Source organism: Heterodontus francisci, chromosome 7, assembly GCF_036365525.1.
Source record: "Heterodontus francisci isolate sHetFra1 chromosome 7, sHetFra1.hap1, whole genome shotgun sequence".
NCBI classification, from domain to species: Eukaryota; Metazoa; Chordata; class Chondrichthyes; order Heterodontiformes; family Heterodontidae; genus Heterodontus; species Heterodontus francisci.
The window spans coordinates 59,480,492-59,507,476 of NC_090377.1; the positions used below are offsets into that span (position 1 = coordinate 59,480,492).

The 26,985-nt window shown below is 43.9% G+C and overlaps 1 protein-coding gene across 3 annotated transcripts in view; it reads left to right on the plus strand.

Moving 5' to 3' along the window:
* The window catches only part of pla2r1 (phospholipase A2 receptor 1), a 119,518-nt gene extending 96,829 nt beyond the window's left edge, over positions 1–22,689 (plus strand). For 2 of the 3 annotated variants that reach the window (XM_068035262.1, XM_068035263.1), the window contains 5 exons: positions 126–287; positions 4,128–4,250; positions 5,394–5,564; positions 7,515–7,550; positions 13,350–22,689. In XM_068035262.1, the coding sequence (XP_067891363.1) occupies positions 126–287; positions 4,128–4,250; positions 5,394–5,564; positions 7,515–7,550; positions 13,350–13,570 (713 nt within the window). In that variant the 3' untranslated portion in view covers positions 13,571–22,689. Of the gene's footprint in view, positions 1–125; positions 288–574; positions 870–4,127; positions 4,251–5,393; positions 5,565–7,514; positions 7,551–13,349 lie in introns of those variants that run through there. The other variant, XM_068035264.1, reaches the window with a different exon arrangement.
* Positions 22,690–26,985: the final 4,296 nt, after the last annotated feature.

Genomic DNA, 26,985 nt, shown 5'->3' on the forward strand with positions numbered 1-26,985 from the left:
GATGTTAACGAAACAGAAACCTGTTATGAGGCTGCTATTTCCTTTTTGGCCAAGTTAATATTAACTCTGAGATGTGGGAAGAAAGCCTGTGAATTGAATATTTCTAATTAATCTGCTGTTTACAGCTGCAACATCAAGTTTCCCAGCTTACACAGTGAAGTGCCCGAACGCAGCTAAAGGTTTGCCTTGGATTCCATTCCAAGGCAATTGTTATCTTTTTGACCTGGTTTTGTACAATTCTTCAAGCTTAACAATGGAAGAAGCTAAAGATGTTTGCAGAAACCTGGGTAAGACATAGCATAAAATCTAATATACTGTTCATGTTGGTGTAAATTTGAGCTCATAGAGGTGCAGCTTATGTACTATGTTTTACAATACTTTTAAAGTGGTCACAAATTCACAAGTGTAGTAATCATGATCTAGAATTGTTGGATGATTCAACTTTTTGACTATATTATACATTTTTGATGTACTTTTCCTGTTGTAAGATAATTAGATTTATGATATGGTAAACAGTTATGACCCAAATTACTTGGCATCAGTCAAATTGCTCTTTCACTTTATAATCTTTCAGATTTCTCCCTGCTCAGGAGGAACAATGCTAAAGATCCTATAATTAGCCTCACGTCCTCCTTTGTGTCAGTGACCTAAAAATAAAAGCTATTTATTTAGTACGTTTATTATCCATCAAGCATCCATTTATTTCTAGTACATTAAAAGTTTTCAGTAAGTATACTGTTCCTGTAAAGTAACAGTTGTTTCTTTTAACACTTTATTATCTGACCTATCTGTCACAATCAAACTTGTATATTCATTTTAATCACCCCTGAATGAGGCCTCCTTGTTTGGGCATTAAGATTTTACTGTTGCTTGCTTACTTATTTGTGAAGCCTCTCCAAGTAGTAAAGTACATTTTGGAACCCAAGTTACAGTTTGCTGTTTTTTTTTCTCCATGCTGTTGCCTATTCACTTCTGCTGCCTCTTTGGCCCCACTTTGCAAATCAATTTTCTCATGATGCAACTTCCAACCTGACTGCGAACTTCTGCAATGGCCACCCACAGCACCCTGAACGAGCCTGCCTACCATAAACCAACCAGACATCCTCCACCGTGACTGCCAAGGCCATTAGTCTTGTGTGCCTGTCATGCTTTTCTTTCACAATTCAATTTGCCTGTTTATTTTTCTTGCCTGCTAAACGAGTTCTCCAAGCTTGTTCCAAATAATACTTATCTTTTAAACTTCACAGCTCAGTCTATTGGACAGGTGTTTCAGAGCTGGTAAAACCAGGCCTGTGACCTGAAACTACCCATTTCCTCTTCACTGCCACCTCTCTAAGCTGCTACACCTCCTTTAACAAAACCAAGCACTGAGCAAACCCAGCCCAAGGATCTCCAGCATTCATACTCAGTATGATTTATTTTAAAGTATACAAGTTTCCTCAGATCGATGTTGGGCAAATCTTTTATGCTTCTGGGGAATGAAAGGAATTAATTTTCTTTCACTTCTTCTGCCTGTGTACATGTTCCTGGAAAGGATATTGCCCAAATGACCCATGCCACTCTTTGAAGACTGCAGCAGTAAGGATCAAAGAGGGTTGAGACCTGGACAGAAAATCTGTGGCCAAGTAATTGCAAATTCAACCCACATTTGAAGCTGGTTAACAATGAGGGCTCAAAACAGTAGTGCTTTTTGTTCCATGTCTGCAGCTTATGATGTGATATGGAGGGATGGTCTATTGCTGAAAATGTCTAGTATAGCAGGCTGCAAACCAACATTGCACCTGCTAACAGCCGTACTCACCAACCACAAGTTCCGTGTTCATTTCATGAAACCAATCAACAGTCCTTGATGGTACTGAGTAATGGATTCCCACAGAGCTCAGTCTTGACACCACCAGTGACATCCTACCGACCCAGCAAAGGAAATTTGAATAATTCAGATGACCTTGTGATAGCCATCCAAGCAAGGACTCTTGCTCTAGCGGAACACAGGATTGCAAAAGACTTGAAAATACTTGAGGACTATCATAAGTTGTGGCAGCTTTGTAGGAATCCTCAGAAAATGCTTCTTTCTGCATTTCATTTGAAAAACCAGCGTGCAATGAAGCACCTGAATGCTTCTCACTGTTGCACTGAACCTGAGCAAGGGGTCTTTGCACATTACCTTGGAGTGGTTTTGAATCATAGTCACACAAAGTTAACTGCAGCCAAGATAAAGACGAGGATCAAATTAATCCACAAATTAACTGGGGCCAGTTGGGTAGCAAACCCTACAGGCACCCACCTTGTTTTCTCAATAGCAAATTATTGTGCACATACATCCAGCAAGTGCACATACAAGTCTTGTTGATGTGCAACTGAACAGCGCTGTGAGAATCATTAATAGAGTTCTGAAACCAACATAGACTGTCTGGCTTCCTGTCCTCTTGCATTTGTTGTCATTCCTCTCCAAAGAGTAGCAGCAATAATCAAAAGTACAACCAAACCTTAGCAACCACAGACCTGCCTATTACTGAACATCTTCAGAAACTTCCAAGATGGCGCCTCAAGTCCATGAACCCTTTCAAATTAGCAGCTGAAACACTCAAAACATCAGAACGCTCATCAAAGGCAGGAAGTGGTGGATGTGGGAAACCAGCAGGATCAACAATCGGGACCTGATTATGGACCCCATGACAATATTGCATGAGTGGAACCCAATTTCCAGGTCTTCAAACAGACAGCTAACCTAGTGTAACCACAATAAGTGCTTTTATATTTAAAAAAAAAATTAAAAGCCAACTCTCAACTTTGTGCTATGAAAACCTTTTTTTTTACTGGGGGTGGTGAAGGTGTGTTGCAGGCAGCCAGAGTATGAAGTTTGGTAACCTCCATTTTCCTGCATCTCCCCACCCCAAAATACTCTAGCCCCTCCAACACTACTAGATCCCAGGCTGCCCCCAGTGGCACCAGGCTCTACCTCCAAATCTCCAAGAGCCTGTCACCTGTCCTTTGTCCTTCCAGCAGTTTGAACCTGCACCCCAGAACCAGTCCCTTTCACGCCTCCCAGTGCTCCAACACCATAGATCTCCATTACCCAAGGCTAACAGATCCCTGTTTTACTCTTAAGCCACCCCGCCCATTATTCCAGATCCCCCGAGACATTACTCCTAGCAGTATAGACATTGACGCCCTCTAGCAGTACTTCTGTATGTCATGATCTCCTTCCCAATTCTTGGATACCCTAAGGCTTCCTCCCAGTGCTGGTTAATTCGGGGATCTCTTTCCCAGAACCATCTTTGCCCCAATATTTCTCATCCATGGCATTTCCCTTTCGCTACAGGACCTAATGCTGAGGGTAGTGGTAACCTTTACTGCCAGGTAGAGAATTACAGAAGTGTCTTTGTTCCTGGAGCTCTTTGTGAACTAGAGGAAGTCTCTTAGAACTCCTTTGAATCTGATCCTTCTCACACACTGTTTCTTCAACAAGGTCAAATAACTGTCTCTGCTGTGGCAGACTCTAGTTGCCCTGTTTAGCTGGCACTCTTGGGAACTCTCTCCTGCTTCTCTTCCTGCCCCACTGTGATATGGTTGCCAGTGCCACTTGAGCCATGGCCTAGAATAGAAGCTACTTGTTACTATTCGTTTCTCTCACTGCTGTAACATTACTTAGAATTTTTTTCCCTTTTTGTAGCTGAATGTCTGGCCTGGAGGAAAACACTCAATTTGATGTATCTGCACTGTTGTGGAATACTTTAGTTTACTGTTAATCACATTTAACATGACCTTTTGGCTTCCTTTTCACCAGACCTTTTACTATTTTATGCAGTGATAGGAATATTGAGAGCAATGCTAAACATGAATGAATTATCAATTGGTGTTTCCTCCTGACATTCCACCATTCATTACTCATGTCTGCTTTCTTACAAAGATCAGTGAATGTAAGAATATCAAATCCCTTGGTTTTATATTTTTTAATCTTTCAACCACAAAGTAAGTTTATTGTAATTATGAACAGTCTGAAGTATCTGTATTGTCTGAAAGAAGTAACTTATTTAGTAAGTGCAACACACATATAGCAAGCAAAGACATGTAGGAGGGTTTTTTTATATTCATGGAAACTTACTCCAAACTTCTACATCTTACAGCTACAAAATCTTTTATTTTGCACATTAAAGATGAAGAGGAAAACGAATTTGTTTTTGAACAAATCAAAGCATACAGCCACATTGTAGATGAGATTTGGTTGGGCATTGTGTTTGACGTAGTTGGTAAGTAATGGTTAAGCTTACTTAAAGAAGTAAAGTCGAGGATGGAGTACTTTTTCTTGTCTCCAAGAAACTAACCATTGCATCATGAATATCTTTTAAAAATTTATAGCATTTACTACCATTTTTTAAAGATTTACAGTTGGTAGTCAGCATACACAGTTTCAATGAGATGTTAAGTATGTGAACAAAATAAGAAGGTGCCTTTTATTATTTTTATCTGGTGTGTTCATTTTATATTTGTCTAATTTTATGTATTTGCCAAGTAAAACAAAAGTTTGTTCATTTTTCTCTGCACATAACTGAACTTATTCCCAGATAACCTCTTCAAGTAAGGAGTGGTGGTCAGGGAATTGTGGACTTGGAGCCCCTGACTTACAGTCCATTTAAATTATTAGGAAATCAAGCTTTGCAAGCTCACAATTTCCCAAGCAGTGCATTTTGCAACTGCTGCTCATCAGCAAGTCATTTGTTCAAAGGATCAGCCAAAACTTGGCTAAATAATACAGCCATAAACATGAGAGATTCTTACCCCTTTAACAGATTTTTTTAGAAGGAATTTGTATAACGTCCCCATCTTAGGTCATATAGGGTTTTCAGACCCTTTTTGGGCATTAGCTTCAGTTAATTTTCTTATGCCACCCAATGTCAATCACAATACATGCTGATCCCTAAGAGAGCAAGTTTTGAAAAGAGTTTGTATAGTAGCATTGCTGTTTTAGGCCCAACGTCGTTGAATTTGAGTATTAGTTACACAAAACATTTCCCAACTACCATCGATCACACAAAATATTTTGACAGCTAGTTTACATAAATCATGGCGGTACTTCCCAAACTCTTAGTGGATTACTTCCATGTATAGTTATGCATTTCACCTCAAAGGACAGAACAGCAAATGTATCTCAGAAAACTGCTTGCAGCAAAAAAATACTGGTGCGTGCCAACCATGAGCAGTGTTGATCTGATTTAAACAATAATCATCGCTGGAAGTTGTCTAATCCTTGAAAATTGTGGGGAACAGTGTTGATATGTGTAGAACTGCTATATTTGTATCTACAGTTTTGCAAGGGGTAACTGCTTATTTAGTATGTCACTGCACTGAATACACTTAATGATTATAGTTATCTTCATTATGCTACATTGCAGATAATACATTCAAATGGTTTGATGGCACCCCAGTAACTTACTCAAACTGGGATGCAGAAGAACCTGATGCAAATCATTTTACTGTTGGTTTTTGCGCTGCAATGAGGTCCTCAGATGGTGCATGGTTTATGACTGATTGTGAAGAGAGCCTTGGAGCGGTTTGTCAAACAGGTATGCACCAAAAGTCTTCAAGGATAGAGTTGAGATATTGAAAACTAATGATTAGTTGAATAAACATGCCTTTTTATTTTAGTATGTACCTACTAATAATTTCTTTAAAGTGTACCCTGATCTATCCTGATGTACAAAATAAATTTAATGAGGTCTTTTGGCAATTGTGATAATAACTGAGTCATACAGATGAGGAAGGTGCCAGGTTTAGTCCCCAGTCTGTACTGAGCCTGAGCATGAACCGACTCTAACAAAAACAAGAAATGCTGGATTCACTCAGCAGGTCTGGCAGCATCTGTGGAAAGAGAAGCAGAGTTAACGTTTCGGGTCACTGCCTTCTCAATGCCATGGGTCGAGGCAGGCCTCTCCCCGCAGAATTTTACCAGCCACCCCGCCGCGACCCGTGGCATCGAGGGGCTGCTAAATTCAGCCCTAAATATTTTGCTGCTTTTTTGCTACTAAATGTAATAAATTGATGTGCAATAAGATTTCTATTAAATATCTATTAAATATTAAGTACATTATTCATGAAGCAAAAGTGTAGACATTTTCATATTATAAGCATCAATGCTACAAGAGAACACATTTATTTGAAACATTCTAATATGTTATAAAATCATCACCTTAATCTTCTGAATGACTGACGAATACTTATCTTCCATCTATATTGAACAAAAAATCAACAGTAACATAAAAATTGCTTATAAAACAGCATCGTTGCTTGCGCTTATGACGACTTATGCCATGCACGCAGGAGCTGGTTTGGTTATGTGACGTTACGCAAGTGGTGGGGATGAGGGTTGTGGCCTGTTCTCTTGTACGGCATCGGCCATGGCGATGCACATCAGTGACTTGCATTTTGGACCAGCCCACAGACCACCTGGAGGACTAGGAAGTCAGAGCAGTAATGATTGGTTGGGGTAGGGATTGGGTGTGCAAAGCACCTAAGGGGAGACATGAAATAAGAACATGCCAGTTCTTTGCAGGAAATGGGCATCGCATTTTTTTATATAATGCATGCAATCTTTAGGTATGTGTGTTGCAGTCTATGCACTCTGGGAGTTAAGTGTGATTTGTTTTTTGATATTTATTGTAGAACTTGGCATAACAAAATTCCTATTTTCCCCATTGGTTGTCTTAGTGAACTGAATTTTCCTGGCCCTGTGGAGATGGTGTTGGAGGTGGTGGGGAGGGGGGCCAGGAAAATAGGAGGAAGCCACGTTGGGACAGCACCCCAATGCAATCCTGCTTCTGGGGAACTTTCCCAAGAATGGGATGTGACCAGGGTGGGCTACCCGCTCCACAGAGGCAAGCAGCCAATTAGGGCAATTAAGGCCAGGCCCCACTTTGGTGCCATTTTGCAATAGCGACAGTATTTTCCCACCGTTGGACCGGCCCGCCACCAAGTGTGAAGGCTGTGAGCTCAATCATAGTGGCCTCCTGGCGGCCATCAGAGCCAGAGGCTCCGTGCCCCAGTGATGGAACCACAGGGATCAAAGGCCTTAACCGCATCATCACCTCTCCTGCAGTGAGGTTTCCCCTCCATCCCGCTGGCCCTACCGGATTAAGGCCTCTTTATTTGATGACCTCTCTGCAGGTAACTGAGGGTGCCTTCATCCTTGTGCTCATCTGCCTGCCTTGGCAGTTCCCACACCTCCCGATGGGGCTGCCAGCCTGACATAGCTGCAAGCCCTCTAATTAGGCCTCCAGCATTGAGAACCCACCTGCCATCCTTAAGTTGGCAAGCGTGGACACAGCCAATTAGGTGACTGCCTCATGGGAGGTTGCGCTGGCAGGCAAGCTGACGACCTGGGCGGGCTCAAGACCCCATATGGTACTGACGCCTGCTGGAAAATTCAGCCCCATAGTTCTTAAATGTGTTTTGAGATGCTTTTATATAAAAATGCTCATTTAATTTCTGTATAACTTGTATGTATATTACCATTTCAGATTTGAGTGGAATTGCTTACATCCCAAAGCGACATGGTAAGTTGCAACAAATACATTTTTATGAGCAGAGTTCAAAGAAAATGTGCCTTACATTAAGGAAGTTGGATAAATAGGCACAGACCTTTGCAAGATTGTCAACTTCTTGAAATCTTTGAAACCAAAACTGATGGTTCACCTAAAAGGCTGTTTGCACGTTCTCTGTCCGACTTTCCAGGAGATATAAAAATAGCTGACAGAATTTTGCTGGTTGAAGTTAACAAATGTTTTCAAATCACACATTTCAGTACTCTTCCAGAAAGACAAAGATCCCGAAATACGATGTAATTAAAGCGTGATTTGGCTCAGTCATTCACATCAAATCAGTAACCATGATAATATATTAAAAATTGCAAGACATAGCACACCTAATACTCTAAAAACATTTATCCTCCAGTTCACCATAAGCATTGCCACAGGAAATCGCGAATAATAATGTTTAAAATCTTTCAAATGCATGCACGCTCTGTCCATTGCACTTCACATGTCCGTCACATTTCCAGTGTAACACATTGGGCTGAATTTTATTGAGTGCCGCCGTCCGCAGCAGTGCCCTTTGAACTCGGCGGCGGACCCGCATTCATTGGCCACCGCCGAGCCCCATGATATTAATCGCGGGGGCTCATTAGAATCACGGTGCCGAGTCATCCTCCCCATATTACATGGGGAGAGGAGGGACATTCGGCGCAAGGAGAGAGTTTTTGACAGCTGTGCAGCAGGTGCTGGGGCCCTATTTTAAGCGCCCCAGCATCTGCTTCCTGACAGCAGTCAAAGAATACTTAACTGACGACTGAAGAGTGGGGCTGCTGTCAATCTGGCGGCAAAGCAGGAAGTGCTGCAGAAATCCAGCAGGTCAGGCAGCATCTGTGGAGGGAGAAGCAGAGTTAACTTGTCCAAGCTCACAGACCTAAAAGTTAACTCTGCTTCTCTCTCCAAAGATGCTGCCTGGCCTGCTGAGTTACTCCAGCACTTTCCGCTTTGCTGCCACATACTTACCCTCCTGTGTCCCAGTGTCCCATGAAGTTGTGATCCTCTTCTCCCACTCAAGTGTAACATTCCTTCTTGTAGGTGTGCCGCACCTGGATGAAAAATCTTAATTTTGCACATTCCAGAACGTGAGACTTAAATAGAGCATAAAAAATATTAGACGTTTACAGAGAACACACTGACACAAATGGGAATGCACAGGTGTCACAGCAATGTAAATACATTTTTCACTAGATGTTCCTCACCAACTCCTTTACTCTGTGTGAATGATGTGTGCCAGCATGTAGAGCTAATGTCACATCCCTTTGCAGCGTTGGCCCATCAGGAGAGCCAACATACGCAATAACAACATTGCCATGCCACCATTACTCATGAGTGTCTCCACGGACTCAGTGACATGGACATTGGCTCAGTCAGCTGCTGCCTCTAATGGTTTACACAGGGATGCTGCAGATGTGGACTAGTGCACAGCAGGTGAGCGAGGGCGATGTGTGACTTGCAGAGCTCATGTCAGTTCCTATGGAGCAAACAGCCTTTGTCTGATAAGCCACTTCCGTATGTCCCGAGCTCACTGCTAGCCCTGTGTACAGAGCCTGGGTGCCATCTGCCCTCCCATGCATCTTTCATGTTGCGGGTCCTCAGCATCCTCATAGTCCAAGGAGGAATCCTGTTGACGTCTCTCCTCATCATGCCAGGCCTGGCCGCTATTGGGTGCGTAATCATGCAGAGCAGCAAAGAAAGGAGCTGGCCTTTTCAGCCCGTAGCACAGGGCATCACCCTATCCGTCCAAGCTTTGGAGGTGCTCTTTCAGCATGCCGATCTCCTCCTCAGTTGTGGCTCATGTAGTTCAGTGGCTAACGTTGTATCTCTCCTCTACAGCAGTGGTGGAGTCTCTCACTGGTGTCAGGAGCCATGTCTGCAAAGGACGGCCCTTATCTCCAAGAAGCCACCCCTCCAACTGAGCCAGTTCAGTTAACAGCAGTGGCAGCCAGGACTGGCACAAGACCCAGGTGTCATGGCAGCTGCCTGAGAAGTGGTCACACGTACGCTGCAAGCATCTGCGGTGTTCACATACCAGCTTCACCTAGATTGAGAGGGCTCCTTTAATGGTGATGTCTGCAGGTGGTAGCCTGGCAGTAGGCCTGATGGCCACACGAGTGCAGTCTATGAACATTACAACCTATGGTTCTCCAGCAATGGTGCCAGAACCAATGGCCATCTGGGCCTGACTGTGAGAGTCTGTCCTGAAGCGGACATACTCACTGGCCTTCCATTGCAGTGCATTGGTAACCTCCCTGATGCAGTGGTGCACTGCTGACTGTGTGACTCCACAAAGGTCTCTGTTGGGCCCCTAAAAGGCTGCAGAGGCGTCAGGCTTGAGAACCGCTGGCACTATGAGGAACAAAGGCATGGGATGTCCACCGGAGCCCATGGGCTACAGGTCATCCCTGAACAGGGCACAGAGACGTTTCACCACCCTCTCTATATGTGCAATCTCCTCTGACACTGGTGCTCTGACATCCGATGGCATGTCATGTGGGGCCTGTAGATGCACGGCAACCATAATGGTGGGCTCCCCTTGGGGGCTGCTGCTCATGACCGGGGGCCTCTACGTGGATCGCACCTGCCTGTTGGTATTGCCTCTGGCGCATACGGATCCTCATGTGCAGAGGATCACACAATGTAGGATGAGCCATACTTATTTCCATGTGATAAATAAAGTGGAACCCTGCATGTATCTGAAGGTTCCTAACAAGGCAGGGATTGGTGTTGACGGGTACATCAGCTGCTTTCCTGAATCAACTATGTGGTCTGCCATGGCATTGCCCATCTTGGCCAACACTCAGAGTGCAACAGCATGACTACATCAAGATCCTACCAGCTGAATTGATTGCCTCCACCATCCATAAAACCTTAATGCTCCTGCACTTTCTGGCACCCTCCGCACACACAGGGTGCCTAGTGTGCCATTGCCCCTCACAAACACAGAGCATACACTGCTAACGGAGGGATGGTACACAGTACCTCCCTTCATGCCAGCACAGCTTTCCCTCCAGTAATCCCAGACCCCCTCCCTTTCAGAATGCAGAGTGAGACCCCTGCATATCACCCCCCCCCCCACTTCCAGAATGCAGAGTTGGACCCCTGCATATCCCCCTTTCCCTGTTACCTTTAAGAATGCAGAGTTAGACCCCTCCCTTCTCCCTTCCGTAATGCAGAGTGAGATCCCTGAATAACACAATTTACCTTCGCTGGCGATAACTTCTGCCTCTGAGGACCCGCCGGCTTTTCAGATCGTGAATGAGACGGCACGTGACAGCCGCCCGTTCAACAAAAGATCCGGCAGTGTTGTTGGAGAGGCGTTGGGCTGCATAATCAGCAAAGGTAAGTAATCATTACCATATGTTGATTTTTTCCGCTGCTGTGTGGCGGTGGGCCGTGCCGAGGTCCCACCGCTGCTGGTAATATGCGGCGTGCCCTTCTCGACATCGCGGGTTGTGGCAGGCCTCTCTCCGCAGAATTTTACCGGCTCCCATGCCGCAGCTCGCAGCATCAAGGGGCCGGTAAAATTCAGTCCGTTTTCTAATGCAAGTTTCTGTCGCACGTAATAAATTTGTCTTAATTCAGTTTAAATTTCTTTCACTTTACATGTTGATATGAAAACTATTAATTGTAATTAAAGTTCAATTTACAAATCTTCTAGCTGGTTGATTTGCAAATTTATGCAATATGACCCAAATGTAATAATTGTAGTTTGACCATGCACAAATTTCTTAGAATGGTAAAGGCAAGCCAATCAAATCAAAATACATTTTGAAAATATTTTATGCCTGACATTTTTTTCCTTCAGGCTACCAAATAAAGGGCTAAAACAGGGGTTGTCCAACCTTTTTGCATGAGGAGCCACATTACAATTTTTGTCTCAAATAGAGGGCCAGTGAGCAAATTGCAGAAAGATAAAGGCATTAGAAATTTATCTTACTATTGATCAAAACAACAAAAAAGTGCATTTTTGTGAACAAGCTTTAAATGAGAAGACTAATTTATTAACTTACTTTGTCAACACTGTGTTGAACTCTGCTTTAGTGAGATACCTGGCATTGTTTTTGCTTGGACAAGTAGTACTGCACATCTTGATGTAGCGATGCAGAGTATTGTTGCTGTATTTATGTGCTGCCATTTTTGTTTCGATAAGTATTATGGGCAAACGCTGTTCAAGATAGATATTGGGGCTCCGGCACTCGCTCCCGGTTGAAGGGGCTCTCTCACCAACCCCGCCCCCTCTCTTTCTATCTCTCCTCCCCCCTGCCCCCCACCAGCCTGGCTCTCTCTCTCTCTCCCTCTCTCTCGCTCCTGTGTGTGTGCGCGCGTGCGTGCGTGTTGCCGGCCCACATCCTGCTTTCCCCTTGGCCTCTCTCTCCCTCTCCCTCACAGCACTGATACCCATTCATATGCCCATTCCCTGAATCACTCGAAAACAGCAGGGCCACAATAATATAGATCACCTTAGCCATAATTTTTGAGCCTTTTGTGTACTTTAATTGAAGGCTTCAGCTCCTCAAGAAAGTCTGGGTTTGGTCTTGTTATTTCTCCTCAGAGCAATGACTCTCAGCTGAAAGGAAATCCCATAGTCTGAGTGTATACAATATGCACACTTTCTAAAGATGCATCTGTAATATTCTCTCAGATAAAATGATTGGATGTTTCTTGTGAGCATTTATTATCACCAGTTTTTCTAAGTTATTTGAAGAAATACTAGAGAGGAAATGTCAATAACTATTCAAGTAATGGTAATATTGAGTGTTTTTATACTTACAGAAATCATTTGAGACAAAGCTAGATAGGCAGAGAAAGTTTCAAAAAGGCAGAAACTCTGTGCTGATGGCTTCCTTTTGTTCACATTCAAATTCCAAAACAGTCTAAATTATTTGCTTTGTTCAGTGGAAAAGTTGCATCTTATTTGATGTTTAACAGGTTTCTCAGTTTGTTTTTCCAACTGATTTGAATGCAATTCGGAGGATGAATTTAAAGAGTATTTCAGCTAATGTTCTACAGAAAAGCTTTTGTTAAAACTTCAGAATGAGAATCAAAGAGGGAGACAGGTAGAGAGACATTGATTGTTTCTATTGTTTACATTTACAACTCCAAACCAATCATCATTGAGAAATAATCTGTCACCAGTAAGGGAAACACACGTTTATATACTGCTAATTGCTTCTGCATAGTGAAATCTGAAGAAAACTTTGTAAAGCATAAACTTTGGGGACTTTTATTTGATGTGAATGATTATCCTGAGTTAAAATTTTTGATATGTTTATGGCTGCCAACAAAATTGGCACAGAAAATTGCAATTATTGAATTTTACAGCTCAGAAGGTAAACATTTGGCCAATCATGACAGTGTTAGCTCTTTGCAAGAACGATCCATTTCGTCCCATTCTGTGCCTTTTCCTATACCTTTTAAAATATTTTTAAAATATGTATCAACTTTACTCTTAAAAGTCATTATGGATTCTGCTTTCACCACTGTTTTTGTTAGGACATTCCACACCCGAATGTGTGTGTGTGTGTATACAATATATCACATACCAGGCAGTCCGTTTGGAAGTCAGAACCTGCGAGTTTCACATGTTTTTAGAGACGTGCAGCTTCTGCTTCATTTTGAAACTTTTACAGCCTTTTTTTTTTGTCTTTGCACTCATTTTATCAACAGCAAAGCAGTCAGCTCCATCTTCCTTCCCTAAACCATTTATTATATGTAGATCCATTAGGTAATTGGTTTTTCAATAAGTATATTTTCTTCTTCCCACAGGATACCAAATAGGAAATGCAACAATACTTAAAATTGTGATAGCGTTGGTGGTAACTGTACTCATTGTAGTAGCTTCAGTTGGTTTATGGTATCTGTGGAAGAGGAATCGACCTTCTTTCAGATTCTCGGGAAATGCATATTATAGGCAGACTTCTCCTGAAGGTACTGATTGTGATGGAAATATTCTTATTTCTGCATTTGAAAGGAATGGTGGAAATTAAACAAGTGAGTTCATACACCTATAGTACAATACAGACTCATTGGATTTAAGATTTTAAATGATGGATGTAAATGTTGACCCAAGATTCAACAATTAATAGTCATTTAAACACAAGAGTAGATCAAATCATTGTCATACAATGTGGATGCAGTTTTCTGCACATTGTGCATTCAATATAGGGATTTTATTCTTCATTTTTCATAGTCTAAGTAACATTCTTTAGTTGAAAAGCCTGTTATTTTTACATAACGATTGAAGCTTTTGTACAATTTAAGTATCATAAACAGGGCATTGTATCCTAGTATTCTAAAGTTTCATAACTTGACATGTGGTATTCATGCAGCTGGAAATACTTCTGCCTCTTATATTGGGTCATTAACATATTGTTTGAACAAAATACGTGCATCATTGACTCAAACTGTCTTTCTGTTTTGATGCACAGTTGCAGCGCAGGAATGTGGTTTGGTTTCTTTTGTAATCATTGACTTTTATTGAATCCCATTTTCCAGCACTTGGCCTTGTATGCAATGGCATTTCAAGTGCTCATCTATATACTTCTTAAATGTTGTGAGGGTCCCTGCCTCTACCATCCCTTCAGGCAGTGTGTTCCAGATTCCAACCACCCTCTGGGTGAAAATAATTTTCCTCAAATCCCCCCTAAACCTCCTGCCTCTTAGCTTAAATCTATGCCCCCTGGTTATTGACACCTCCGCTAAGGGAAAGATTTTCTTCCTGTCTACCCTATCTGCACCCTTCATAATTTTGTATACCTCAATCAGGTCCCCCCTCAGCCTTCTCTGCTCTAAGGAAAACAACCCTAGCCTATCCAGTTTCTCTTCATAGCTGAAATGCTCCAGCCCAGGAAACATCCTGGTGAATCTCCTCTGCACCCTCTCCAGTGCAATCACATCCTTCCTACAGTGTGGCGACCAAAACTGTAAGTATTCCAACTGTGGCCTTACTAGCATTTTATACAGCTCCATCATAACCTCCCTGCTCTTATATACTATGCCTCAGTTAATAGAGGCAAGCATCCCATATCCCTTCCTAACCACCTTATCTACATGTGCTGCTGCCTTCAGTGATCTATGGACAAGTACACCAAGGTCCCTCTGACGCTCTGCACTTCCTAGGGTCCTACCATCCATTGTATATTCCCTTACCTTGTTAGTCCTCCCAAAATATATCACCTCACACTTCTCGGGCTTAAATTCCATTTGCCACTGTTCTGTTCATTTTACCAGCCTGTAATATTGTCCTGTAATCTAAGGCTTTTCTCACTATTTACGACACCACCAATTTTCGTGTCATCTGTGAACTTACTGATCATACCTCCTATATTCACGTCTGCATCATGAATGTAAACTACAAACAGCACGGGTTCCAGCAACAAACCCTGCGGTACACCACTAGTCACGGGCTTCCAATCCCAAAAACAACCATCGACCATCACCCTCTGCCTCCTGCCACTAAGCCAATTTTGGATCCAATTTGCCAAATGGCCCTGGATCCCATGGGTTCTTACCTTCTTAACCAAACTCCCATGCGGGACCTTATCAAAAGCCTTACTGAAGTCCATGTAGACTACATCAACTGCTTTACCCTCATCTATACATCTAGTCACCTCCTCGAAAAACTCAATCAAGTTTATAATACATGATCTCCCCCTGACAAAGTGATGCTGACTATCCCTGATTAATCCCTGCCTCTCTGAGTGGAGATTAATCCTGTCCCTCAGAATTTTTTCCAATAGTTTCCCTACCACTGATGTTAGACTCACTGGCCTGTAGTTACCTGGTTTATCCCTGCTACTCTTCTTGAATAATGGTACCACATTCACTGTCCTCCAGTCCCCTGACACTTCTCCTGTGGCCAGAGAGGATTTGAAAATTTGTGTCAGAGCCCCTGCTATCTCCTCCCTTGCCTCACATAACAGTCTGGGATACATCTCATCTGGGCCTGGGGATTTATCCACTTTTAAGCCCGCTAAAACCGCTAATACCTCCTCCCTTTCAATGCTAATTTGTTCGAGTATATCACAACCCCGCTCCCTGATCTCTACACCTACATCGTCCTTCTCCATAGCGAACACAGATGAAAAGTAATCATTTAAAACTTCACCTATGTCCTCCGGCTCCACACACACATTGCCACTTTGGTCCCTAATGGGCCCTACTCTTTCCCTGGTTATCCTCTTGCCCTTAATATACTTATAAAGCGCCTTAGGATTTTCCTTTATCTTGCCCGCCAGTGTTTTTTCATGCCCCCTCTTCACTCTCCTAATTACTTTTTTAAGTACCCCCCCCCCCCTACGCTTTCTATACTCCTCAAGGGCCTCTGCTGTTTTCAGCCCTCTGAATCTGCCATAAGCCTCCTTTTTTTTTCCTTATCCAATCTTCTATATCCCTTGACATTCAGGGTTCCCTGAACTTGCTGGTCCTACCCTTCACCTTTACAGGAACATGTTAGCCCTGAACATTCACTATTTCATTTTTGAATGACTCCCACTGGTCTGATATAGACTTTCCTGCAAGTAGCTGCTCCCAGTCCACTTTGGCCAGATCCTGTTTTATCATATTGAAATCAGCCATCCCCCGATTCAGTACCTTTATTTCTGGTCCATCTTTGTCCTTTTTCATAACTATCTTAAATTTTTAATTTAATTTGGAGATACAGCACTGAAACAGGCCCTTTGGCCCACCGAGTCTGTGCTGACCAGCAACCACCCATTTATACTAATCCTACATTAACCCCATATTCCCTTCCACAACCCCACCATTCTCCTACCACCTACCTACACTAGGGGCAATTTACAATGGCCAATTTACCTATCAACCTGCATGTTTTTGGCAGTGGGAGGAAACCGGAGCACCCGGCGGAAACCCACGCGGTCACAGGGAGAACTTGCAAACTCCGCACAGGCAGTACCCAGAATCGAACCCGGGTCGCTGGAGCTGTGAGGCTGCGGTGCTAACCACTGCGCCACTGTGCCGCCCTCTTAGAGTTATGGTCACTATCCCCGAATTGCTCCCCCACTGACACTTCTACCAATTGTCCGGCTTCATTCCCTAGGATTAGGTCCAGTACCACCCCTTTTCCTGTAGGTCTTTCTACGTGCTGGCTCAAAAAGCTCTCCTGTATGCACTTTAAGAATTCCGCCCCCTTTGAGCCTTTTACACTAAGACTATCTCAGTTAATATTGGGGAAGTTGAAATCCCCTACTATTATTACCCTATTATTTTTACACCTCTCTGAGATTTGCCTACACATCTGCTCCTCTATCTCTCCCTGACTATTTGGAGGACTGTAGTACACTCCCAGCCAAGTGATTGCCCCCTTTTTGTTTTTAAGTTCTACCCATATGGCCTCATTTGGAGAACCTTCTAAGATATCATCCCTCCTTACTGCAGTAATTGACTCCTTGATCAATAGTGCAATGTCACCTCCTCTTTTACACCCTCCCCCATCCCCCACCCCGTCACGCCTGAAGATTCTATATCCTGGAATATTGAGCTGCCCGTCCTGCCCTTCCCTCAACCATGTCTCTGTGATAGCAGTAATATCATATTCCCATGTGTTAATCAACACCCTCAATTCATCTGCATTACTTGTAAGACTCCTTGCGTTAAAATAGGGTGCAATCCAGCCTTGCATTATTCACTTGTGCCTCAACAGGTCTATATTTGCTCCGCCTTCCAGACTGATTTAATTTCTCTTCTATATTTTCTGTGCATCACCCCCTACTGTACCTCCACTCTGTATCCTATCCCCCTGCCAAATTAGTTTAGACCCCTCCCCCCAACAGCACTAACAAACCTCCCTGCAAGGATGTTGGTCCCATTCAGGTTCAGGTGCAACCCATCCGACTTGTACAGGTACCACCTTGGCCAGAAACAGACCTAGTGATCCAGGAAACTAAAGCCCTCCCTCCTGCACCCTGTCTTCAACCACGCATTCATCTGCTCTATCCTCCTATTCCTATACTCACTAGCACCGGGAGTAATCCAAAGATTACAGTCTTTCAGGCCCTGCTTTTTAATCTGCTACCTAGCCCCCTAAATTCTTGTTGCAGGACTTCATCCCTCTATCTACCTATGTCATTGGTACCAATGACCTCTGAGTATTTACCTCCGCCTTCAGAATGTCCTGACATCCTTGACCCGAGCACCAGGGAGGCAACATACCATTCTGGAGTCACGTTTGCGGCCACAGAAACGCCTATCTATTTTATTTAGAGATACAGCACTGAAACAGGCCCTTCGGCCCACCGAGTCTGTGCCAACCATCAACCACCCATTTATATTAATCCTACATTAATCCCATTACCATCTCACATCCCCACCTTCCCTCAATTCCCCTACCACCTACCTATACTAGGGGCAATTTATAATGGCCAATTTACCTATCAACCTGCAAGTCTTTGGCTGTGGGAGGAAACCGGAGCACCCGGCGAAAGCCCACGCGGTCACAGGGAGAACTTGCAAACTCTGCACAGATGGTACCCAGAATCGAACCCAGGTCGCTGGAGCTGTGAGGCTGCGGTGCTAACCACTGCGCCATTGTGCCGCCCTTACGATAGCATCCCCTATCATTGTAGCTCTCCCACTCTTTTTCCTCCCCTCCTGTGCAGCTGAACCACCCAGTATTCAAAGCGGAATATCTGTTAGAGAGGGAGATGGACCCAGGGGGCTCCTGGACTAACTGCCTAGTTCTTCTACTCTGCCTTGCGGTTACCCATTCCCTTTTTGCCTGAGCAGTCTTTACCTGCAGTGTGACCACCTCCCTCTACGTGGGTCCCTTCATTTGAAAGTTAATGTATGTAATTTTTTTCTCTTGTTTTTACCTGTATAATGATAAAGTGCAATCACAGTGAAACTTGAACAGCTGGTTCCAAGACTACATGTTGGTGTGCCTCTGAATCATTCCTGAAACAGTGTCTATCCTGTTGCTTCAGGCGTTCTTAGCGTTAGACTTAGCATTTGGAACTCCAATTAAATGTGCTAGCTTTTCAAGATTCACTTTTTTTTTTTTAGCACATTTATATTATAAAAAAATTGATGAACATAATACTGTGGTGCTGGTTACTTTCAATCAAAGAACTGGAATTTCATCTTCCAGATTGATGTTGCTGCAATTTGTGAATCCACAATGTTACGGACAGGTGGAAAGGGGCTTGGGTGGTTCCCACTCTTCAGCTCCCAACTGACCGCAGCCATGTTTTGTTAAAATGTTGCATTAGCCCCTGAGTGTTTTTTGGGTCAAAAAAATATACAAATGACAGGTTTTCTTGTAAGTTTAAGAAAAAACTATTTATTTTTACACAATTCCCAAAACAGTCGCAACCCCACTCACACACACATACACAAAAAATAGATAGAGAGAAAAGAGGTAAGTAGTTCAAACTGAGGTAGGTGTTTCATGGTTTGTGGTAAACCTGTTGAATTTCTGAGGAGGACAGCCTCTTTTAAATTGAGGCTTGGGTGTTTGTAATCTTGAACTTGTTGAGGTGTTGTAGATTTTCCAATGGTTAAAACTTTAGACTGGAAGTGGTGGTCACTTTAATTTCTCTGCTGCAGCAAGTTGAAGTGCAGAATTAGCAGCAGGGCATCTTCCTTGCTTGGCTGGATCTCTTTCACAGTCCCTGGCTGGACTGCTTTCAGTAAGTGTTGGCTTGATCTCCCCTCTTGGGAGAGAGAGAGAGGATTGCCTTTTTAAGGTAAAAATTCATGACATTAGAGCTTCTGTTAGGAGACACATGGCCTGCACCCCTGGTGTGACCACACAATGGACCTGAATGTGGACACCATGACTATCGATGAATGCCTGAATGGGGACCTTTCTGTTAACACGGTGCTATTTCACACCTATTTAATTTTGGTTTGTGCTGTGAGTCGGTCGGTCTCCAGAATCATTTATCAGTTCGTTCATCTTGATAAGAGTCATTAATATGCAATAGAGCCCTTTTCGATTTTATAAGGGTTCTCCCCAGAGCCATTTCAGATGAGGTTAATGAGTTCCATTCTTGTAGACATGTTTGTTGATTTCCAGTACAGGAGGGGTCATGTGACTGCTACTCCATTTTGACTGTGGTACAAGTGTCCGTGTTCTTGTGTTTTTTTAAACAGTTGATTTTTTTTTTAAAAATTCATAATACTTCCGTTTCATTGTTTATTTCATCACGGCTCCTGTACTTGTTATCATGCACAAGTGAAATAATGATCCCTCATAACTTTTGTTATGACCAGATGAGACAGGTGTCTCGGGGTCCCTCTCAGCCTTCACCTGGTCTTACTTTAACAGGGTTTTATTTTTAAACAGACCGTGTTTTGGGCTCCCCTTGGTGAATCCTTGTTCACCGCTTTCCGATTATAAGACAAAGAAATGAGCACAAACAAGCTTTCTTAGGTTTAAAGAAGAAAGATTGAAATTTATTAAAACTTAAACTCTAATTCGGTTGACTCCTACGGATACACAACGAGTCCACTCGAGCATGATACACACGTGCAAATAGAGACAGAAAAGAGCAGCAGAAAAATAAAGTGGAGGAGTTTGAGACAATATCTGAAGAGTTTCTTTATTACGGTTCTTTGAGCTCAGTAGAGTCCTTTTGTAGGTAGTTCTTGCTTTTCGTTGGGGCCCAGTATTCTTCTTGAACCTTGTTCACTGTAGGAGACTTTTCTCTCTTGGGGTTCATGTGTCTTCAATGGATTCTGAAGCTGGTGAGAAAGAGATGGGAGCAGGCAGGAGGAGAGGAGTAATTTCAATCTGGGAGCCAAGAGCTTTCTGCCAGTTTAAAAACTGTCTCTACAGTTTAAAACTCCCCAAGTTGGCCAACAAGTGGTCACTTGACTGGTTTGACCAGGTCCCTTCTGTGTATTGTATGGCTTAGATGGAGTGGAGTTCTTAAAATGTATACAGGAGAACTTTTTAGCTCAATATGTAGAGGACCCAAAAAGTGAGGGTGCAGTGCTGGACCTAATTCTGGGGAATCAAGCCAGACAGGTGCTGATGTGTTGGTGGGGGAGCATTTTGGTGATAGCGACCACAACATGGTACAATTTAAGCTTGTTAGGGAGAAAGAAATAGACAAGTTGCAAAAAAAGGTTTTGGATTGGGGGAGAGCGAATTTTAGTAAAATAAGGCAGGATCTGGCCAAGGTAGACTGGAAAGAGTTACTCGTCGGGAAATCTACAGAAGAGCAGTGGGGGGCATTCAAAAAGGAAACGGGGAGGGTACAGGCCCAACATGTTCCCTCTAGGGTAATGGGCAGGAGCAACAAGCCCAGAGAACCATGGATGACCAGAAACAGTCAGGGTACGATGAGAAGGAAAAGAGAGACTTTTAGCAAATACAAGGAGAGCAAATCAATGGAAGCATTAGTGGAGTACAGAAAGTGTAGGATGGAGCTTAAGAAAGCAATTAGGAGAGCAAAGAGGGGATATGATTAGATTAGATTAGATTAGAGATACAGCACTGAAACAGGCCCTTCGGCCCACCGAGTCTGTACCGAACATCAATCACCCATTTATACTAATCCTACACTAATCCCATATTCCCACCAAACATTCCCACCTGTCCCTATATTTCCCTACCACCTACCTATACTGGTGACAATTTATAATGGCCAATTTACCTATCAACCTGCAAGTCTTTTGGCTTGTGGGAGGAAACCGGAGCACCCGGAGAAAACCCACGCAGACACAGGGGGAACTTGCAAACTCCACACATATGAGAAAGCTCTGGCTGGTAAAAGTAGGGAAAATCCCAAGATATTCTATAAGTATATCAATGGGAAGAGGATAACCAGGGAAAGAGTAGGACCCATTAGGGACCATGGGGAAAATGTGTGGGTGGAGCCAGAGGACATTGGTAGGGTGTTGACTGAATACTTCACATCTGTCTTCACCCAAGAGAATGAGGAGGTAGATATGGAACTCGGAGACAGAGACTGTGAGTTTCTTGAGCAAATTGTCATAGGGACTAACAAGGTATTGGAGGTTTTGGAAGGCTTAAAATTGGACAGATCTCCAGGACCGGACAATTTGTGTCCCAGGGTGCTGTGGGAGGCGAGGGTGGAGATTGCAGGGGCTCTGACCCTAATTTTTAATTCTTCTCTGGCCACGGGGGAGGTGCGAGAGGACAGGAGAACAGCTAATGTGGTCCTACTATTTAAGAAAGGTTGTAGAGATAAGCCAGGGAACTACAGACTAGTGAGTCACGTCAGTGGTAGGGAAACTATTGGAGAAAATTCTGAAGGAGAGAATCTATCTCCACTCGGAGAGGCAAAATTTGATTAGGAATAGTCAGCATGGCTTTGTCAGAGGGAGGTCATGCCTAACTAATTTGATTGAATTTTTTGAGCATGTGACCAGGTGTGTAGATGAGGGTAGTGCAGTTGATGTAGTTTACATGGATTTCAGCAAAGCCTTTGACAAGGTCCCACATGGGAGACTTATCAAGAAAGCAAATGCACATGGGATACAAGGTAACTTGATAAGGTGGATTCAAAATTGGCTTAGCTGTAGGAGACTGAGAGTGATGACAGACGGCTGTTTTAGTGACTGGAAGCCAGTGTCCAATGGCGTACCACAGGGATCTGTGCTGGGTCCCCTATTGTTTGTCATTTATATAAACAACATAGATGACTATGTGGGGGGTAGGATCAGTAAGTTCGTGGATTGGCCGAGTGGTTACAGTGAGGTGGAGTGTCTTAGATTACAGGAAGATATAGACGGGATGGTCAAATGGGCAGAAAAGTGGCAGATGGAATTTAATGCTGAAAAGTGAGAGGTGATCCACTTTGGAAGGAGTAATGTGACACAGAAGTATTCAATGAATGGCCTGACACTGGGAAGTTCCAAGGAACAAAGGGACCTTTGTCCATAGATCTCTGAAGGCAGAAGGGCAGGTTAATAGGGTGGTGAAAAAGGCATATGGGACACTTGCCTTTATCAATCGAGGCATAGATTACAAAAGCAGGCAGGTCATGTTGGAGTTGTACAGAACTTTGGTAAGGCCACAGCTGGAGTACGGTGTGCAATTCTGGTCGCCACATTATAGGAAGGATGTGATTGCATTGGAGGGGGTGCAGAGGCGATTCACCAGGATGTTGCCTGGGATGGAACATTTAAGCTATGAAGAGCGGTTGGATAGGCTTGGGTTGTTTTTACTGGAGCAGAGAAGACTGAGGGGTGACCTGATCGAGGTGTACAAGATTACGAGGGGCATGGACAGGGTGGATAGGGAGCAGCTACTCCCCTTAGTTGAAGGGTCAGTTACGAGGGGTCACAAGTTTAAGGTGAGGGGCGAGAGGTTTAAGGGGGATTTGAGGAAGAACTTTTTTACCCAGAGGGTGGTGATGGTCTGGAATGCACTGCCTGGGAGGGTGATAGATGCAGGTTGCCTCACATCCTTTAAAAAGTACCTGGATGAGCACTTGGCACGTCATAACATTCAAGGCTATGGGCCAAGTGCTGGCAAATGGGATTAGGTAGACAGGTCAGGTGTTTTAATGCAGCGGTGCAGACTCGATGGGCCGAAGGGCCTCTTCTGCACTGTATTATTCTGTGGGATAGCTCCTTTGTTCCAACACCGTCTGCTAATATGCAAAAATGTCTTTCCGGTTGGGGGTGGGGGGGGGGGTGGGTGGGTGGTGCCTGGCAATTCCTTGTAGCAGGCCCTCTTTTCTTCCCAGCCATAATTTGAAGTTTAATGTCCATGTGGCGAAATTAACGTGCCTCATTCTTGGCAGGTGGGGGCATGCATGACACTTTTAAAAGAAAAACTCATTCCAACTAAAATTTATTGAACAATTTATTCAAGTTATGAATTATGCAGAAACACTTATCAGACAGGGAAGTTTTAATTGAGTTACTGAGAATTTTATAAAATAGTTCAAAATCTGTGTTCACTTTAGATCCTTCAAACCATACCAAACAAGCTACAATATCTATAAGAATTGGTTCAAAGGGTTTCCCATTGAGCTCGTTGAGTGAACCATAGAAAAGTTATGGGACAGAAAGAGGCCGTTCAGCCCCTTGTGTCTGCACTGGCTGAAAAAACTAGCCGCCCAATCTAATCCCACTTTCCAGCACCTGCTCCGTAGCCTTGCAGGTTACAGCACTTCAGGTGCATGTCCAGGTACCTTTTAAATGAGTTGAGGGTTTCTTATCCAGGCAGTGAATTTCAGACACCCACCATCCTCTGGCTGAAAAAGTTTTTCCTCATGTCGCCTCTAATCCTTCTACCAATCACATTAAATCTGTGCCCCTTGGTAATTGACCTCTCTGCTAGGGGAAACAGGTCCTTCCTGTCTACTCTATCTAGGCCCCTCATAATTTTGTACACCTCAATTAAGTCACCCCTCCGCCTTCTCTGTTCTAAGGAAAACAATCCTAGCCGATCCAATCTTTCCTCATAGCTGCAATTTTCCAGCCCTGGCAACATTCTTGTAAATCTCCTCTGTACTCTCTCCAGAGCAATTATGTACTTCCTGTAATGTGGTGACCAGGACTGTACGCAATACTCCAGCTGTGGCCTAACCAGCGTTTTGTACAGCTCCAGCCTTACATCCCTGCTTTTGTGTTCTGTACCTCGACCAATAAAGGAAAGCATTTCAGATGCCTTCTTCACCACTTTATCTACCTGTCCTTCAGGGACCTGTGGACATGCACGTCAAGCTCTCTCACTTCCTCTACCCCTCTCAATATCCTCCCATTTACTGTGTATTCCCTTGCTTTGTTTGCCCTCCCCAAATACATTACCTCACACTTCTCCAGATTGAATTCCATTTGCCACTTTTCTGCCCACTCGACCAAACCATTGATATTCTACAGTCTACAGCTATCCTCTTCACTATCAACTACATGGCCAATTTTTGTCATCTGCAAATTTCCCAATCATGCCTCCCACATTTAAGTCCAAATCAGTAACACAAACAGCAAGGGACCCAACACAGCCCTGTGAAACGCCACTGGAAACCGCCTTCCATTGGCAAAAACATCCATCGACCATTACCCTTTGTTTCCTGTCACTGAGCCAATTTTGGATCCAACTCGTCACATTCCCTTGTATCCCATGGGCTTTTACTTTTCTGACCAGTCTGCCATGTGGAACCTTGTCAAATGCCTTTCTAAAATCCATGTAGAGAACATCAACTGCACTACCCTCATAAGCTTTCTTTTTCTGCTTTATCTTACCCTTTGGTGCTTCCAGATAACCAGGGGGCTCTATATTTGGCAGTACCACCCTTTTTCTTTGTGGGGATATGTCTGCAGAATCTTGCTTTTGAATACCACCCACTGGTTTGTCACTGATTTTCCTTCAAGTATTTGTATCCAGTCCACTTTCGCCAAATCATGTCTCAGTTTCATAAAATCTGCTTTCCCCCAATTTAGAACCTTTATTCCTGTTCTATCTTTGTCCTTTACCATAATAATGCTAAATCTAACTGTATTATGGTCATTATCTCCAAAATGGTCACCCATTGCTACTACATCCACTTGCCCAGCTTCATTTCCTAAGACTAAATCTAGAAGTGTGCCCCCTCTCGTTGGGCTTTTTAAAAATTCATTCATGGGATGTGGGCGTCACTGGCCAGGCCAGAATTTATTGCCCATCCCTAATTGCCCTTGAGAAGGTGGTGGTGAGCTGCCTTCTTGACCTGCTGCAGTCCATTTGGGGTAGGTATACCCACAGTGCTGTTAGGAAGGGAGTTCCAGGATTTTGACCCAGCGACAGCAAAGGAAGGGCGATATAGTTCCAAGTCAGGATGGTGTGTGACTTGGAGGGGAACTTGCAGGTGGTGGTGTTCCCATGTATTTGCTGCCCTTGTCCTTCTTGTTGGTAGAGATCGTGGGTTTGGAAGGTGCTGTCTAAGGAGCTTGTTACGTGCTGGCTAATAAAAGTTCTCTTGAATGCAGTTCAAGAATTTTGTGGCCAACGTGCCCTTCACACTGTTTGTATCCCAATTGATAGTGAAGTTGAAATCCCCAACTATTATTGTCCTATTATTTTTGTACTCAGAAATTTGCTTACATATTTGTTGTTCTATCTCCCTCTCGCTATTTGGGGACTATAGTGCACTCCTTGTAGTGAGGCTGCCCCTTTTTTATTTCTGAGCTCAACCCATATCATTTGATGATTCATTTAGCATATCCCTCCTCACAGCTGTAATTGATTCTTTAGCCAATAATGCTACAACGCCTCCTTTTTTTTAATCCCCCCCTCTATCCTGCCAGGTAACTCTATATCCAGAGATGTTGAGCTGCCATTTTTGCCCCTCTAAGCCAAGTTTCCATTATCGCAGTAAGGATGGCAGTCACTGAAGGACTTTAATCATTTGTCTTCCACTTCCATAAGAACCATACAATTAAGCAGAATATATGTGATGGGGTGGGGGGGGGGGTGTGGGGGCTTGGATATATATTTTAGGTGTATTCTTGCAATGTCTCCATAAATTATTGATGCCCCACCTCATAGATGAAGTCCGTGGTTAGACTCTTTGGGCTGGACTTTTTCATCCCGCCACCGGGAGCGGCGGCAGGCTCGGAAAATGGAGGCCATCCCCCGTGGAACCCACACAGCTGCAAATCTGCAACAGACAGCCACTTTACATATTCACGGCGGCTGTCCCCGCGCCCCCCCCCCCCCCCCGCCCCAATCACATGACCGGGACAGCACTGGCAACGCTGTTCACAGCGTCACTGATGCGGAAGCAGGTGCTGGCGCCATTTTTAAAAGGCTGCCAGCACTGCAGACGGTTCAAAGTGCAGAGTTGCCCCCTTTTCTCCCCCCACCGGCCCCTTCCTTATACACAAATTGCAGAGTTCAGCCCCTGCCCTTCAGAGTACAAAGTTCACCACTTCCCCACCTCGGTGCCGCCAGCTTTCCCTGGACAGGAAAGCGAAGGTGTGTGAGTGCCGCCCATGGCGCTGAAGATCGGGAACTGAAGGTAAGATCGCTGCTGTTTATATTTTAATTCATGCAAATGTGTTATTTAATATGCTAAGTTGGGTCCCATCGCAGAATGGTTGAGGGGCCGCCACGGAGCCTCCCCGCCACCGGGAGGATTTGGCCGGACAATCCCGGTGTTGGGTTCAGTGGCGGCCAGTGCCACTCCGATTCTCCGGCATCCGCCCCCACCACAGAACCCAACATCAAGCTATGAACAAAATCCAGCCCTTTGTGTAGGAACAGAAGAAGCCATTCAGCGATTTGACTCTGTTCTGCCATTTTAATAGGCCATGGCTGATTTGTACCCCAACTATCTGCCCTTGTTCGAATTCCCTTTTTACCCTTGCCTAACAAAAAAAACTAAAAAACCTATCGATCTCAATCTTGAAAATTTCTATTGACCCAGCACTCTCAATTTTTTGGAGGAGGGAGTTCCAGATTTCCACTGCCCTTCTGTCGGGA